The sequence below is a fragment of the Elephas maximus genome, chromosome 4, assembly GCF_024166365.1.
Source record: "Elephas maximus indicus isolate mEleMax1 chromosome 4, mEleMax1 primary haplotype, whole genome shotgun sequence".
NCBI lineage: Eukaryota > Metazoa > Chordata > Mammalia > Proboscidea > Elephantidae > Elephas > Elephas maximus.
Window position 1 is genome coordinate 44706320 of NC_064822.1, and position 17668 is coordinate 44723987.

At 40.0% G+C, this 17668-nt stretch overlaps 1 protein-coding gene across 5 annotated transcripts in view; it reads right to left on the bottom strand.

Moving 5' to 3' along the window:
- Nucleotides 1-17668, bottom strand: part of CAMK1D (calcium/calmodulin dependent protein kinase ID) — a 488630-nt gene that overhangs the window by 180722 nt on the left and 290240 nt on the right. For 4 of the 5 annotated variants that reach the window (XM_049881986.1, XM_049881983.1, XM_049881985.1 and 1 more), the window contains one exon: nt 1999-2073. In XM_049881986.1, coding sequence (XP_049737943.1) covers nt 1999-2073 — 75 coding nt within the window. Of the gene's footprint in view, nt 1-1998; nt 2074-2379; nt 2662-17668 lie in introns of those variants that run through there. The other variant, XM_049881987.1, reaches the window with a different exon arrangement.

The window sequence follows — 17668 nt, forward strand, 5'->3', positions numbered from 1 at the left end:
AACATTCTGCATCCCACTTTGGAGAGTGGTGTCTGGGGTCTTAAACGCTAACAAGCGGCCATCTAAGATGCATCAATGGGTCTCAACCCACCTGGAGCAAAGGAAAACGAAGAACACCAGAGATACAAGGTAATCACGAGCCCAAGGGACAGAAAGGACCACATAAACCAGAGACTACATTGGCCCGAGACCAGAAGAGCTAGATGGTGCCCAGCTATAACCAATGTCTGCCCTGACAGGGAACACAACAGAGAACCCCTGAGGGAGCAAGAGAGCAGTTGGATGCAAATCCTAAATTCTTGTAAAGAGACCAAACTTAATGGTCTGACAGAGACTAGGATGCCAGAAGTTATGGTCCCCAGACCTTCTGTTAGCCCAAGACAGGAGCCATTCCCGAAGCCAACTCTTCAGACAGGGATTGGACTGGACAATGGGATAGAAAATGATACTGGTGAAGAATGAGCTTCTTGGATCAAGTAGACACATGAGACTATGTGGGCATCTCCTGTCTGGAGGGGAGATGAGAGGGCAGTGGGGGTCAGAAGCTGGCCGACTGGACATGAAAATAGCAAGTGGAGGAAAGGAGTGTGCTGTCTCAGTAGGGGGAGAGCAATTAGAAGTATATAGAAAGGTGTGTATAAATTTTTGTATGAGAGGCTGACTTGATTTGTAAACTTTCACTTAAAGCACAATAAAAATTAAAAAATATATATTTTTAAAAATAAATCATAAAAAAAAATCATACCTACTGAAAATATTGTAAAGACAACAAAGGATTAAATGAATGTATTGATCAACAGTTATTTGCATTCTAACATGATCCCAAGTTCATGTGCTATTTAAACATTCATAAGGAAAAAACACGAAAAATAGTTAACGTAACCATCAGTTCTTCTAAATGCCTTTAGCAATATGGAGTCTGAAAATCATTAATAAGTAATGAAATTTAAGTATATATTCTGATCTTAAACAAACAAAAAAAAACTGCTTCAATCATAAAAGTCATTAATATGATATTCCAGAATTTATTTATGTACTCAGGTGATAGTAAAAGCTTAATACTCTTATACCACTTCTTTCACTGTATTCTAATCAATTTAGTTCCAGGATACTCTTAGGAATTATAATACTTATTAAAGCATTTATGCAAGGGGGGGCTAATTTCATTTTAAGTTTAAAAACCATATTCAAGTAAAGTCTCTACCAGAGCATTCAGCTTTCTTATCTCTTCCCTCCTCTGGCAATCTCCAGCGTTACGGGAATGCAGAAATTATCTAATGGGGTGATAATGTCATGGTCTGACTGCAATTATACTTTTCTTATGTCTGGCATGAATTCCCAAATCAGTCACATATTGAGGTCTAACTAAGGTATGGCAGGTAGGGTGTGTGCCCTGGGCTCAGCTTGAGGAAGGACACTAATGAGCAGTTCCCATGGCCAGCTGTGACAGATCACTAGGCAATTTAAAACTAACTGTCATAGGTGCTATTTTCCATAGATAGGTCCCTGCATGTGCTTTTATCTGCCAGAGGAAGAGTAGAAGGAATAGGCACAGACACACAGCTACCATCTGCTTCCCTCCCCCGGCATCCCTGGAAATGAAGACAGGGTGGGAGTTTCTCCTAGAGACAAGAGCAGAGTGTACTTCACAGTGGCCCCACTGAAGTATTTTCAGGAAGCAATATTTGAGCCTCTCACATTAAAAAGCAACATAGACATCCTGAATATAGACAACGTGCAATAGCAGCAGCAGATTCCATTGTCAGGGCTCTGGATTTTCAGTCTAGCCCAGGGGCTGCAAACTAGACCAGGTGAGGCCTGCACACTGCTGTGCGCCTTCCAATGTCTTTAGTTGGATACACCCTTCTCCAGTGCCCCACAGTTCTCACCACTCCTTATTGTGTCATACCTGGCCCACTACATTCATTTATTTTACTGACTGGCCCTTTTGAGTTTGCAACTTCTAATCTGCACACAACAATTAACCAAGGTACTTACAGCTGCATGACCAAGTACAAGTGATTTGGGCTTTCATAAATATCTTCCAGGGCAACGATGTTTTCATGCTTAATCCTAAAAGAAAAGAAAAAACACACACACAATAGTAAGTATAATTAGACGGGAAAGCTTTTAAAAACAGATATCATAAAAGCAAAAGTTACAAGTGTCAGCAGGAAGCTTAACAGGGCATTTACTACTCATCACAATCTTGTCCTCAAACTGTTTCCAGACCCATTTCCCAATCCTCCTCCCCTACTCCCTAAAAAAAACCAAATCTACTGCCATCGAGTCGATTCCAACTCATAGCAACCCTAAAGGACAGAGTAGAACTGCCCCATAGGGTTTTCAAATAGCACCTGATAGATTTGAACTGCTGACCTTTTAGGTAGCAGCTGTAGCACTTAACCACTACACCACCCGGGTTTCCCCTACTCCCTACTCCTCTTTATTCCTAATGCTATTTACTCTATAATTTAGCAACACTGGATTAACAATTGTTCCTTCATGTATATTCCAGCCTCTCTGCATTTATTCATGTGAATCCCAGGAATAGGATAGACAGGAATTCCTTCTCCCTTATCTCTCAGAGCCCAACTCAAATGGCGAAGCCCTTAGTCAGAATGTGATTGATCCCTCTTCACAGTCTTCCAATCATCATCACAGACTGGCCTGAACAGTGAATTTATCAGCCCCCATAACAAGCAATGTGTTCCAGGGAACGGGGTCACCATCACGTTCATGACTCCTGTGTAGGCAAAGGAAAACCAGACTGGCCCCATTACTGAGTTTCTAGATGTCACCGCCACCACCAAATGTCAACTCAGTATCCCACAGCACAAGCATCTCCTGGAAGCTTGTTAGAAATGCAAATTCCCAGGCCTCATCCCAAACATACAGAATCAGAATCCCTGAGGGCAGGGCCTGGGAATCTGTATTTTAAGAAGGTCTCCAGATGATCTATGCATAAGCTAGAGTTTGAGAAATATTATATTAGACCAGTGCTTCTCAAACTTCGATGTGCAAACATAGCACTTGGGGATCTTGTTACAATGCAGATTCTGATTCAATGGGTCTGGGGCAGGGCCTGAGAGTCTGCATTTCCTACAAACTCCCAGGAGATGCTGATGCTGCTGGTCTGTGGTCCACATTCTAAGTAGCAAAGTCCTAACTACAGGACCAAGGGAGAAGGAAACAGCCTGACTCTAGTCCCTGGAACTATCCATTAAGAGTAGTTTCTGCTTAGAACCTAAGGCTTGATGTTTACTTAAAGTATTTGAATGAAGAATCATTTCATTACTCAATGAGCTAAATAGCTCTTACCACAAGCCTTTCATTGAAATGACTGCTAAACAATTTGAAACCAAGCATTTAATATGCAGAATCCTCTGAACCCCTTGAAAGCAGGGACTACAGCTTATTTTGTTTCCTCCTCATGACTAGCACAGATCTACTTAATAAATGTTTGCTGAATGAATGAATAATATTTAAAGATTGTTGCCACTGAAGAGCAAAGGAAAAATGGAGGCTGTTTTCCTAAGTGTGAAATGCCTTCCCCTAAAAAGAAATTCATGAGGTGGAACAAACAAAAATATTATCTTTTCTTTGAACAGAAGTTGGAAGAATAGAATACTTAACTAAGAGTGGCAATGCTCTGTTTTGGTTTTATAGCTCTTGTTAGTTACGGTAGTTGTTTTACAGGAGCTAAAATGAAAAATGATGGGAATTATACTAAATTCACATTTCACCTGTGTACACTGCATAATCAAAACCAGGTGACAATAAGTCAATGCTGATGCATGATGACCCCATGTATGTTAGAGTCTACTGACTAACAGAAGGATTCTGCAAAGTGGAAGGGTACAAGGTGAACATATAAAAATCAGTCGGATTGCTCTACACTAAAAAAGAGAACTCCAAAAAGGAAATTAGGAAAACGGTATCATTTACAATAGCTCCCCAAAAGATAAAATACTTAGGAATAATTCTAACTAGGGATGTAAAAGACTTTTACACAAAGAAAACCATAAAACACGATTGCAATAAACCAAAAGAGACCTTCATAACTGGAAAAGCACACCATGCTCATAGATAGGAAGACTTAGCATTGTGAAAATGTCAATACTACCTAAAGTGACCTGGAGATACAATGCAATCCCAATCCAAATTCCAACAACAATCTTCAGTGCAATGTATAAACTAATCACCAACTTTATATGGAAAGAACACTGGATAAGTAAAAAATTATAGAAAAAAAGAACAAAGTGGGACATCTCACATTTTCTGATCTCAGAATCTATTATACAGCCATGGTAGTCAAAACAATCTGGAACAACAACAGACCAATGGAACAGAACTGAGAACCCAGGAGTAAATCCATCCACCTATGGACACCTGATCTTCCACAAGGGTTGAAGTCCATTAAATGGTGAACAGATATTTTCTTCAACAAACGGTGTTGGCAAAACTAGATATCCATTTGCAGAAAAATGAAACAGGATCCATACCTCACACCATACACAAAAACCAACTCAAAATGGATGAAATACCTAAATGTAAAACCTAAAACTATAAAGGCCATGAAAGAAAACATAGGGACACCCCTAGGGGCCCTAATCTATGGCATAAACAGAATGTCAAGCATAACTAAAAATGCACAAACTCCAGAAGATAAACTAGATAACTGGGACCTCCTAAAAATTAAACATTTATGCTCATTGAAAGACTTTACCAAGAGAGTGTAAACAGAACCTACAGACGGGAAAAAAATCTTTGGCAATGACTTATCTGATAAAGGTTTAAGCCCTAAAATACATGGAAAACTTTAACACCTCGACAACAAAAAAACAAACAATCCAATCAAAAAATGGGAAAAAGACATGAACAGACACTTCACCAAAGACGACATTCAGGTGGCCAACAAATACATGAGAAGGTATTCACAATCATTAGCCATTAGAGAGATGAAAATCAAAACTACAATAAGATACCATCTCATCCCTACAAAAATGGCAATGATCAAAAAAACAGAAAACAACAAATGCTGGTGAGGTCTTGGGGAGATTAGAACTCTTACACATTGGCAGTGGGATTGTAAAATGGTACAACCATCACGGAAAATGGTATGATGCGTCCTCAAAAAGCTAAAAATAGAAATACCTTATGATCCAGCAATTCCACTCCTAGGTATATATCCAAGAGACATGAATAGACACACGCACACCTATGTTCATTGCAGCATTATTTGCAATAGCAAAAAGATGGAAACAACCTAAGTGCCTATCAATGGATGAATGGATAAACAAACTGTGGTACATATACACACAATGGAATACTAAGCAATGATAAAGAACAATGATGAATCCACAAAACATCTCACAGCATGGATGAATCTGGAAGACATTATGTTGAGTAAAATAAGTCAATTATAAAACGACAAATATTGTATAAAACCACTATTATAAACTCTCGAAAAGAGGCTTACACACAGAAAGAAACAATCTTTGATGGTTACCAGTGGGGGAGAGGGGTTGAGGGAAAATCACTAACTAGACAGTAGACATGTGTTAACTTTGGTGAAGGGAAAGGCAATACACAATACAGAGGAAGTCATCACAACTTGGCCAAGGCAAAGGAAGACACTGAGAGGAATGCAAAAACAGAACAAAACAAAAAGGCAACTACAGTAAATATTCTAACATATACAACCCCACAACAACAGTAAAAACAAACAATAAATTACAAGCAGATACATAGATAACTATGTATGCTGAATAGGGGTAAGAGGGAGTATAAGAGTACACCAATGTACATATATAGGTCTGGTTGTGGATATTTTTACATATATATTTGTATGTGCTGCATTTATATTTATAGATATAATACAGCACACAGGGGGCAGACATAGAAGCTTCCTAGATACAACCAAACACCTCATAGGACTGAGTTGCTGGGGCTGAGAGCTGGGGACCATAGTCTCAGGGGACATTTAAGTCAACTGGCATAACATGCTAGGAAATGTTCTACACCCCACTACTCCTACTAGTAGCGTCAGGGGTTTCAAAAGCTTGCGAACAGCCATCTAAGTTACAAAACTGGCTTCATCCTGTCCGGAGCAAAGGAGAATGATGAAAACCAGAGACAAAGGAAGCAATTAGTCCAAAGAACTAATGGACCCCATCAACCATAGCCTCCACTAGCCTGAGACCAGAGGAACTAGGTGGTGCCTGGCTACCACCACCAACCACTCTGAATGGGATCATAATAGAGGGTCCTGGGTAGAGTGGGAGAAAAATACAGAGCAAAGTTCAAATTCACAAAAAAGACCAGACTTAGTGGTCTGACAGAGAATGGAGGAAGCCCAGAGCCTAGGGACCCTAGACACACTTCTAACTCAGAACTGAAGCCATTCCTGAAGTTCACCTTTCAGCCAAATATTAGACAGGTCTATAAAACAAACAATAACACCTGTGAGGAATGTGCTCCTTAGAACAATCAAGTATACAAGACCAAATGGGCGACTGCTGCCTAAAAGCAAAGTTGAAAAGGCATGAAAGGGCAGGAAAATCAAACAAATGGAAATGGTGAACTTGGGATGGAAAGGAAGAGGATGCTGACACATTGCAGAGATTGTAATCAATGTACAAAACAATTTGTGTATAAATTATTGAATGGGAAACTAATTTGCTCTGTAAACTTTCATCTAAAGCACAATAAAATGTTCAAAAAAAGAAATGTGGTTTGATTAACTTGAAGCTGTTAGAAACATGACAAAAGAAAACATTCTACCTCCTACATCGTCTCTCAGGTACTTTACTCAACCCTCAGAGTCCTTAAGATATACAAAAACTGAAGTGAAAATTTTAACATTATTTGAATACATAGGTTACCTTCACAAATGCCATATGAATATCTATACATCTCTAGGACTATGAGAAGAAAGAACGTAAGGAATGCTCAACTCCAGCATACCAAATGCTGAATTCCTCTCTCTTCATCATTCATTCAACAAATATGTGTTAGACACCCACAATGTACCAGCCAGAGTACTAAGTACTATGAATTTAGTGGTAGACAAGGCACAAGACAGATCTTCTTAGCTCTGATGGAGCTCACACAGATGGGCATCTAGCTGCATCTAGAACACTTTACAGGCAGTCTGGCTTATATTTACGAGAAATCAGCCAACTTGTAGTTAGCAGTGATTCCTGGGAACAATAGGAAACAAGCTTATACCCTCTTCTCATAGAGCCTGCAAATATTTGAGGGATATAATGTCTCTCCTTTGTCTTCTCTTATCATCAATCGACCCTCATACAATATGGTTTCTTGTCACTCTTGTTTGTCCAATGTTATTCATAAAGTAACGACCCCAATGTAAAATACAGTACCAAGAACAGAATATTAAAAAACAGAGTACTGAGTTTGTCAAGGGTGTTGAAAAAATTTGGAAATGGGTAGTAGTGTTGGTTGCACAAAATGATGACTGTGATTAACGTCACTGAAATATACAGGTAAAAAATGTTGAAATGGCAAATACATACACATACATACATATATATACATATACATACATACGCCCACACTCCTTACTTATCGACATGGTTAGGTTCCAAAGTCCAGGTTATTATGTGAAAATCGGTGTTATGTTAAAATGGAGGATGACCATATCAGATCACAAAAATGGAAGATAACTACATCATTACATAACTGCCAAGTTACATCATCATGTAACTACAGAACCAACTAAGAACCATGGCCCAGCCAAGTTGACACATAACCTTAACCATCACAGCCAGTGTTGCTCTCGCCTCATACCTCAGCATTCTTTACTGCCAGACGTGTGTCATTAACGCACAAAATGGTCAGATTGTAGATTTTTTATTATTGTCATAAATGCAAAATGCCAAATAACGAGTTAGTCCATAGTGAGGAGGAGGTGTATTTACATATAGATATATATATGTTACACACACACACATACGTATTATTTATTTATATTACCAGAATTTTAAAAAGGTGATGAGGTGGGAGAGCCCAGAAGAAGACCCAGGTGTGGGGACTGAGGAAGCGGTAGGAGAAGTCAGAGCTTTGGGGATTAAGGAGGTGCTTGGTAAGTGGTCCAAGAAGGTACAGTTGTGGCCAGTGAGGAATGCTTAGGACCCAGGAGGCCGTATTGTGAATACTGAGGAGGGTGTAGGGAATGAGGGGGAAGGGTCATGAGTTGCCCAATTTAAGGACTTAGGATGTGAGAGGGCCCTTGAGAATCCTAGTGGGGGCGGGGGGGGGGGGGGTGCTGCAGACATGTGAGATGTCAGGAGAATCCTAAACTGTGGGAAGTGAGGCTATGGAATATTCAGAAGAACACCCAGGTGTGGGGAATTAGGAGGTGGGAGGGGGCAATGAGGTTGACGAAGTTAGGTAGCAGCCCAAGTATTAGATGTGAGGATGTGAGAAGAGCTAGGACAATACCCAGATGTGGGTAATAATAAGGTAGGAAGAGGCTACTCAGGTGTGGGGAATGTAGAGGTGGGAGCGGTCATGAGAAACCCAGTTGTGAAGAGTGAGGAGGTAGGAGCGATCAGGAGAAGGACAAAATAAATAAATAAATAAATAAATAACCAGAGTAGACTATTAACCACCTTGAGCTGGATAGGATATTTCTGCAAATAAAGACTAACATTAGATTCACATTCTTAGGCAGTTACACAACTTCTGGCACACAAGAAATATAAGGCTCCACCACAGGTAGAGACTTTTTTTTTACACTACTGTCTCCCCTATCCAAGAAAAGGTACACAGCAGATAGTACACTTCTTGAGTGAAAGAATGAGCAAATGAATGAATGAATGAATATTAAGTGTGGGTCAATTAAATCACCAGATCATTTTTACCTGAACTTCTATGAGACAGGACCTCCCTCTTTCTTACTCAGGCTTGATCTTTTGAATGTAAAATCTTCACCTTTAACTTTTTTTGGTTCCATGCAGTTTCTCAGATGATCAGGAGTATTCTGAATCTTGATTTGCTTGTCTATTGTATCTACTATTCCTCCCAAATTTGGGCCACCTGCATGTTTGGTAGACATCTATCCCATATGTCTTCATCCTAATTAAAATCTTAAATGGGAAGACTGTAGTGGTTGCTGGGAGCCAACATGGGTTTACTAAGAACAAATCTTCTCAAACGCCTCATATCTCTTTTGATGACATTAGGTCAGAGCTCCACTGTATTCCACTAGAGATTCCCATCAAGATCACCATGACATTAATCATCTGACTTCAATTGTCTTCTAGTTGTAAATCCTGCAGTACTATCACCTAGCCCATATTTCACCATCCTAAAAGCAGGAAACCCTGGTGGCGTAGTGGTTAAGTGCTATGGCTGTTAACCAAAAGGTCTGCAGTTCGAATCTGCCAGGTGCTCCTTGGAAACTCTACAAGGCAGTTCTACCCTGTCCTATAGGGTTGCTATGAGTCGGAATCAACTTGTTGGTAATGGGTTTGGTTTTTTGGTTTTATACATAAGGAACCAATTCGATGCTTTGCTGAAATGGCATTCCTCAGCCCTACACATCACAAGGTGTGTGTCAGGGTTGTATCCAGTCACCATACTTAGTCGATCTGTATGCTGAGCAATTGATCCGAGAAGCTGGGCTACATGAAGATGAATGCAGCATCAGGTTTGGAGGAAGACTCATTAACAACCTATACAGACAACACAACTTTGCTTGCTGAAAGTGAAGAGGACTTGAAGCATTTACTGATAAAGGTCAAAGACCACAACCTTCAGTATGCGTTACAGCTCAACATAAAGAAAACAAAAATCCTGAACTGGACCAATAAGTAACATCATGAGAAACAGAGGAAAGATTGAAATTGCCAAGGATTTCATTTTACTTGGATCCATAGTCAACATCCATGGAAGCAGCAGTCAAGAAACCAAAAGATGCATCGTATTGGGCAAATTGGCTGCAAAAGACCTCTTTAAAGTGGTCAAAAGCAAACATGTCACCTTGAAGACTAAGGAGCGCCTGACCCAAGACATGGTGTTTTCAATCACCTCATATACATGTGAAAGCTGGACAGTGAATAAGAAAGACCAAAGAAGTGATGCCTTTGAATTATGGTGTTGGGGAAGGATATTGAATATTTTAACTGTGACCCTTTTGTGATAAATGCAATTTCCTCAGTCCTCTAGGATATAACACATCTGAATCTAGCGATGAACCAATTTCATAACTTTTAGATCTTACTTATGTAAAAAAAAAAAAAAAAACCCAGTGCAGCTGTTTTATATATACCATTATTGAGTGTTTACTATGTGCCAAGACTCTATTTTTAATTATTTCATTTAATACTAACAAGAGCTCTACAGAATATTATTTGTTTTAAAAAAAAGGGAATGTAAGACCCCAAGAGGTTAAGTACTCCAATGCCATACAACTAGTAATTGGCATTGCTAAGATTCAATCTAAGTCTTTGCTGACTTCTTAGTGCATATTAAAGCAATTATGTTATCACTTTATTGGAACTGAGTTATAATAAGAATATCAAAGAGCTCATTAAATTCAGAGTTATTTATGTAAAATTATAATACCTAAAGTCAAGGTATTACTTTCATCGCTAACAATACAATGTTCACTTCTGGAATTTTGGCATGTGTTGAACTATCCTGAAAGCTAGAGGAAGCTCTAAGATACTTGGTTGTAAATATCCTGACAGATGGAATCCCAGCGGGTCTAAGTGAGCCAGAGGAAGAGATGTTCAGTAGCAAACAGAATAATATTCGGGAGTCCAGAAATAATCATTAGAAAGCACCTCATCATCCCAGATCTGTGGTGTCATCAAAATGAAGAAAAGAGAAAAGAGGCAGGATACCAGGCACAGGCAATGGAACCCCAAGGTTCTGTACCTCACATAGCTAAATCCCTGTAGGTCAACATTCAGTCTTTCCAAAGCATATCCAAGAAGACCTTCACAAATGAGGAATGTTCACCCGTAAACAGAAAAATGTATATAATTAAAAGGAATAATAATGTCACTGAAAGCAATTTTAGGTGATGACAAGTACCTCACTTAATCATCATCATTTATCATCTACAAGCCCCAAAGTAAACATAGCTAGTATCTCTACATACAGAGGATAAATGGCTTAGACAGCAATTTACACTAAGGGGTCCCCAATAATGGACATATGAGGCGGGTAGAGGCAAGTGGGCCCAGGCAGAGGGAAAAGTCAAATGGGAAAACAGCACATGGGCACTAATGCAGAGGTCTGCCTACATGGGAACTGACGGCCAAGCAAGAAAACCCCAGAAACAGCCAGGAAAGCATTTTAAAATTAATTCATGCAAAAGGTAAAAAAAAAAAAAAATGAGTGCCAAATGCATAAGCACCTCCATTCCAAAGCCTCCAAGCTGGAGGAAACATCCCAGCCCGAAGGCCCAGAATTCTGTTGAATACACATGGTCCTATGAAGGGATAGGCACATCGTCTTTCCCTCCAGCCTAATTCTCCACAGTTCAAGGACTCACAAAATTTGAACTCCATGTAAAATGAGAAAAGTGAGAAAAAATGACAGAACAGAAAAGGAGAGAAAGGCAAGTTTAGTATTTGTTTACTTTTTCTCATTCTATCATGGTTCATTGATTTGGAGGAGAAAAAAATTGTGGCAGCAGTTATGAAGTCTTCAGAGGAAGGAAAAGGCAACAAAACCTTAGTCCTTTGTATCACCAATCTCTGGAAATGGTCACCTGTTTACTCAGGTTAAAGAGGCTATGGATAAGATATGGAAAGAAATACAAACAGAAGAGACAGTAGACAAGGAGATCATCAGGGAGGGCAGGGTTGGAGGACAATGAAGGAGGAACAAATCCCCTGCAGGGGACCAGGGCGGAAGTGACATCAGTGAGCCCTGACCAGCTTCCCGTCCTCCTCTCTCAGTCACTTCCTGAGTCACTGCCGCCCCTCCATAAAAGACTAAGCCTTTCACCTCCCACCCCTCTCCTGCTTTTTCCAAATATCTCAGAAAGTTTAAATTTTACTCACAGAAAGAAGCAACGGTTCTCTGGCAAAAATATTTGGAGAATACTCTGATATCCTGACAAACACTCCTGTTTGTCTATGTAAACTCTTATGCCTCCTTGAAATTTAAAAAAAAAAAACTATTTTCTGCCTTTCTTGGGTCATATTTTTCTCTTCATTATAAACACTACAGGAACTAATGCTGAGAAAATTAGGATATTGTCAGGAAATAATGCTGAGAAAATCACGGAAGTCGTAGAGTTGAAATATTTGCCAGATGGTATAAAAAAAAGAATACCTTTCACTTTTATAATGTAAGGGTACATTCACAGATGTTATTTCATTCTCACAAAACAATCCCATGAAGTAGTCATTGTAATTTCTACTTTACAGATGATCGTTCCCACTTTATAACCACCTAATAGAGTTCTCACTTGCCTCCCTCTGGTCTCCCTCTCTTCCTAGCCATTCTCCACACTGTCTCCCAAGCAATCATTGCAATATAGAGAACTGATCAAACTACTTAGCTTAAAATCCTGCCAAGGCTCCTTGTAGTCCAGAATAAAGCCCAAACTACTTGGCATGACTTACAAGGTCCTTTGTTACTTGGTCCTCACTTGCCCTCCCCATCTCATCTTCCACCTCTACAGCACACCAAAGTCTTACAAACCCAGGAAGCTCTCACATAACCTGCCCTCACCACCTGCACACACCCTCTTCTCTGGCCATGTGGTGGAGCTGATCCCTCTGTATATTCTTACTAAACTTCTTATCCTCCAAGTCTTAGTTCTACATCACCTCCACTAAGAACCCGCCTCTATTCCTTACCTCTTGTAGGACTACTCACCTCTGCCTCTGGGCCACCCAGTTCTTTTAAAGCCCTGTTGTTGTACTTACTGCATTGTATCCTAAGTATCTGTTTGCACACATATGTGTGTACATACTTAAATGAAAAAAGTCTAGAAGTATACACATCAAACTGGTAACTAGTATTACCTCTGGTGAGTGTAGTGGGCGGGGAGGGGACTTTCACCTTCCAGTTTTTCTCAACTAGAGTCCTCCATTTGAACCACAGAACACACAAAAAAGATCTGAGTGCCTGTTTTTCTCAATTCACCCAAGGAGGGACCAACCTATTTACACAGGAGATAAGTTAGTTAATTCCTAATGTATAATGAATGCACAATGGCATTAGGGCTTGATTCTCTTGCTGAATTTAAATAGAGAAATTTTGTATTGGCAAACTTTTACAAAGAGGCACTTTTTTTTAAAGTTTGTGATCAAAACTATTAACATCGGGTTCACCAAAATAAATCCATAATGCTGGACACAAAGAAATACATACTGATGAGTTGAACTGCAAGGCAATCAGGAGATTAGGCTGAGTCTCAGCTCTGAACGTATCTAGCTGCAAGATTTTGTAGAAGTCATTAAATATCCTCTGAATTAAGTTCCTCATTTGTTAAATGAACATATTAAAATACGTGGCCTCTCATGATATATGTATACACACACATGTGTATGTGGGAGCATGCACGTGTGTACATGTATGTACACAAACATATATATATGCACACACACATACAAATGTGTGTATACATACAGGTAATCCTCAACTTATGATGTATTGGAGATACAACGAACTGCACTTAACGCTGCTGTTTGGTTTTCCTTTTTTGGTACATCTTACCGTTAGTAATATGTACTACATACAAAGCTGCAGTGCATAATTTGCTGATGCTATCTATCATTCTCATGCCAACCCCCAAAGACAAAAAAAGACTGGATTTATAAAGATACTACGAATAAAAGGCAATAATAATGAAAACTAAAAAAGGAGATATTCAACTTACGTCAGAACTGACATGATGGAACTGTCAGAACGGACTTCATAGTAAGCTGGGGCTTAACTGTATATGGAGGACCCCTGGTGGTGCAGTGGTTAAAGTGCTCAGCTGCTAACCAAAATGTGGGCAGTTCAAACCCACCAGCTGCTCCACAGGAGAAAGAGGTAGTAATCTGCTTCCATAAAGACTTACAACCTTAGAAATTCTATGGGGCAGTTCTACTCTGTCCTATGTGGTTGCTATGAGTCGGAATCAACTCGAAGGTAATAGGTTTGTTTTTATATATGTATATATAGAGAAAGAGAGGTCTTCTCTATTAAGAATATTAGCCATGAATAGGTGTATCTTTTGCTGTGTATATTCTCAACAACGACAAAATAAAATAATAATAAAAAAAAGAATATACAGCCATAGGAATGACCAGAATTCAAAATCCAAGACCTGAAATCACCTTTTTGCTGCCAGCAGATGGAGCTAGAATCAATGGGAGACAAAGGAGTAAAAACTATGGTACCTGAATCAACTGCATCTTAAGTGTGCAGGTCAGGTGTTCTGTTGTTTTTTCTGGGATTAAATACCACAGATTGATGCTCTCTCAGAGCAAAATAACTTCTTTTGAATCTTAAAATCAGCAACCAAACAACAACAAAAACTCTTGTGCACAGTCAACCATATTTTCTGAAAAGCATCTGAGGCATCCTTAGTCCAACACAGGGTGAGGGTGTAGCCAGTATTAGCTAAAGCCTGTATGGTGCCATGGAACGGGCACCAGACGAGGCTGGCCTGGCTCTGTCACTGACTATGTGGCCATGTGCTGGTCACATCTCTTTCTGTAGCCTTAATTTCTTCATCTAGAAATTAACCAGTCAGATGAGACACTCTCTGAGATCCTTTCCAGCTCTATCAGTGGGTCTATGTGCACCCCATATACGTGGCCCACAAATCTTGATTCCCAGTCAGAATGCAGTGTTCTCTGGAATAACGCTTTTGCACAGAAGCCTGGATTACAGTTCACGCTTCAATAGGCTCTTCTTCAGCCTTGGTAAATTTATCAGTTACACACGGCGTAGAATTTCTTGAGATGGGAGCCCATTTACACAGAAAAGACCTTCTTTTCCCTCTTCCATAATCAGCCTCCACAAGGCCCTGGACCATTTCAGAAAAGCCCAAAATGATTTGCTCATGTCCAGAATAGCTCCAGTCCTTGGGTGGGGCAAATAGTTAAGCACTCGGCTACTAACCAAAAGGGTGGAGGTTCAAATCCACACAAAGGCACTTCAGAAGAAAGGCCTGGTGATCTAATTCCAAAAGATCACAGCCATTAAAGCCCTAAGGAGCACAGTTCTATCCTGCAACACATGGGGTCACTATAAGTCAGAACCATTTTGAGAGAAACTGGTAGAATAACTTCAGAAGATCCATCTGAGGCCTAGCTGTCTTTTGTCCAAAGGACTAATAATTTAGGTCCAAGACTAACTGAGGGATTTGCAAGGATTCAACTCCATGTGAGAAACCTGACTGCCCAGTGCTTGACACATACCAAACACTCAAGGAATGTCTGTGGAAGATGGAACGAATGAACGAATAAATGAAAAATTAATTTTGGTCTTCCTAACGTCTTATAGACCAAAGACACTCAAAAGGTTGAATACTTGAACTAAAAAAAGGTTATATATTTCTTCCTTACTTCTATTACCACTCATGATAATTTACCAATGGGTCTCAAAGCTGACTGAACCGTAGAATTACCTCAGGAGCTTTAAAATATACTGATGCCTGGATCCACCCTCAGAGATTATGATTTATTTGGCCTGGGGTGTGGCCTAGGCATCTAGATATTTTTTAAAGCTTCCCAAGTGATTCAAATGTGCAGCAAAGTTTGAGAACCACTGGTAAATTACTGAGAACCTTAGATGCTGAGAAAGGGATCCACCATTTGGTAGTTGGGAGTTTGTGTAATTCCACAATTTTAGTGTCCATACTGAATCTATCTTGGTAGTATACACTGACTTCATCATAGGCCAGATTTTAAAGAAAGAATCAGGGCATCATAAGGATTAAGGTTCAAGGATACATGGCCAACACATTATTCCTGTCAGGAAAGAGTATGAAAACTTAACCAATTGAAACTGGTTAACTCAACCTTAGCTTCTACCATCTCTTAGTAAGGCTTTGATTCACTAACACATGTAGAGGAATGCTGATGTTGTTGTTTCCTTCTCTGGGTTTTTTGGTAACTTTTTGTCCAATCCTAATACATACTTTCCAGAGTATTTTTATAATGGAGGATAGACGCCTGGCATCTTGGAGAACATCAAGGCGCTTGCTTGCCTGTGAAGAGAGATGAACTCCTGTAACTTTGATTTAGTGATGTGAAAATGGAGCATCCAAAGGTAACTGAGAAGGGGAAATCTCAGAAACTTTGTTCCAGGTTCTCGGCTGATGCTTGCGATGGGAATTGAGAAACCATTTCTACGTGAAATGCTGTTGATGACATACGGCTGAGCACTGACTACCTGGCTTCATCACATAGAGTACACTCGATGCTCCAGTATGAATTCACCAGGCTTGAATTCAGGAAGGATCTCCAGGGTCCTAGCTCTGATACGCTTGCATTTTTGTTAGCATAAGTGAAAGAGGCCTAAAACAATGCATCAGAATCTTGGGGAAATGTATCATTTCTCTTTTCTTTCCTACCACTAATGCCCTGTGCTTTCTCCGTGCTGATATGGGCAGGGAGGGTCCTTACACCTCACAACTCTAACCACAGACGACTGCCAGACCACTGAAAAGCCAACTACCACCAAGTCAACTTTGACTCAATGCTGATTCCATGTGTGTCAGAGTAGAACTGTGCTTCACAGGGGTTTCAGTAGCTGATTTTTTTTGGAAATAGACTGCCAGGCCTTTTTTCTGAGGTGTTTCTGGGTAAACTCAAGCTATCATATCAATCTTTGAGTTAACAGCTAAGCACGTTAACCATTTGCACCATTCAGGAACTCGGCCAACCCATCAGGTGTCAAAAATCAGCCACTGAAACCCCTATGAAGCACAGTTTTACTCTGACACACATGGAATCACCATTGGGTCAAAGTTGACCTGATGGTAATTGGTTTTTTAGTGGGTTGGCAGTCGTCTGTAGGCTTGGCTTCCTGGCCCGGGCAGAAGGCACAGCCTTCACATCAACATAGAGACCCTAGCACACTGGTAAGGGGCAAGGAGGACACAGGCTGCTGCATTTGCTCTTACCAGATAAGGAAGCATCTGGGCACAGGTGAATATGACCCTCGTATACTGGGATAGATTTATTTAGGAAGAGAGGAGTAAATTGTAAAAGAAAAAGATTGGGTGAAAATAGTATCTAAAAAATATAGAGGAGGGAAGTCTGCTTTGAACAACTGCCTAATCTCTCATCATTTTGAGACTTCAGGGGATTGAACTTACTCTGTAGAATGTTCTTCCTGTCCTGGGAAGTACTCACGTTCAGAGACAGTGGTCCAGGCTCGAGTACGCTTTAGTTTTTGCACACCAGTAATTAATGCTGTCACACCATTTGTTCAGGTCAGAAGGAGACTTGAGAAAATCAGGCACATTCAAGTGGAAGGAAACATTTTTCAAGCACTTACATGTTGGGAATTCATGAGGGTGTTTGTGGTTGGTTGTGTGAGGTTTTTTGTTTTTGTAATTAAGAAATAGCACAGAGATCATCTCAATCAGCGTATATAATAAAGGGAACTCTATTTTCTTTCTTGAGAAAGCAAGAGCAGGTTTCTCCGTAACTGGGATTAGAGTCACGAG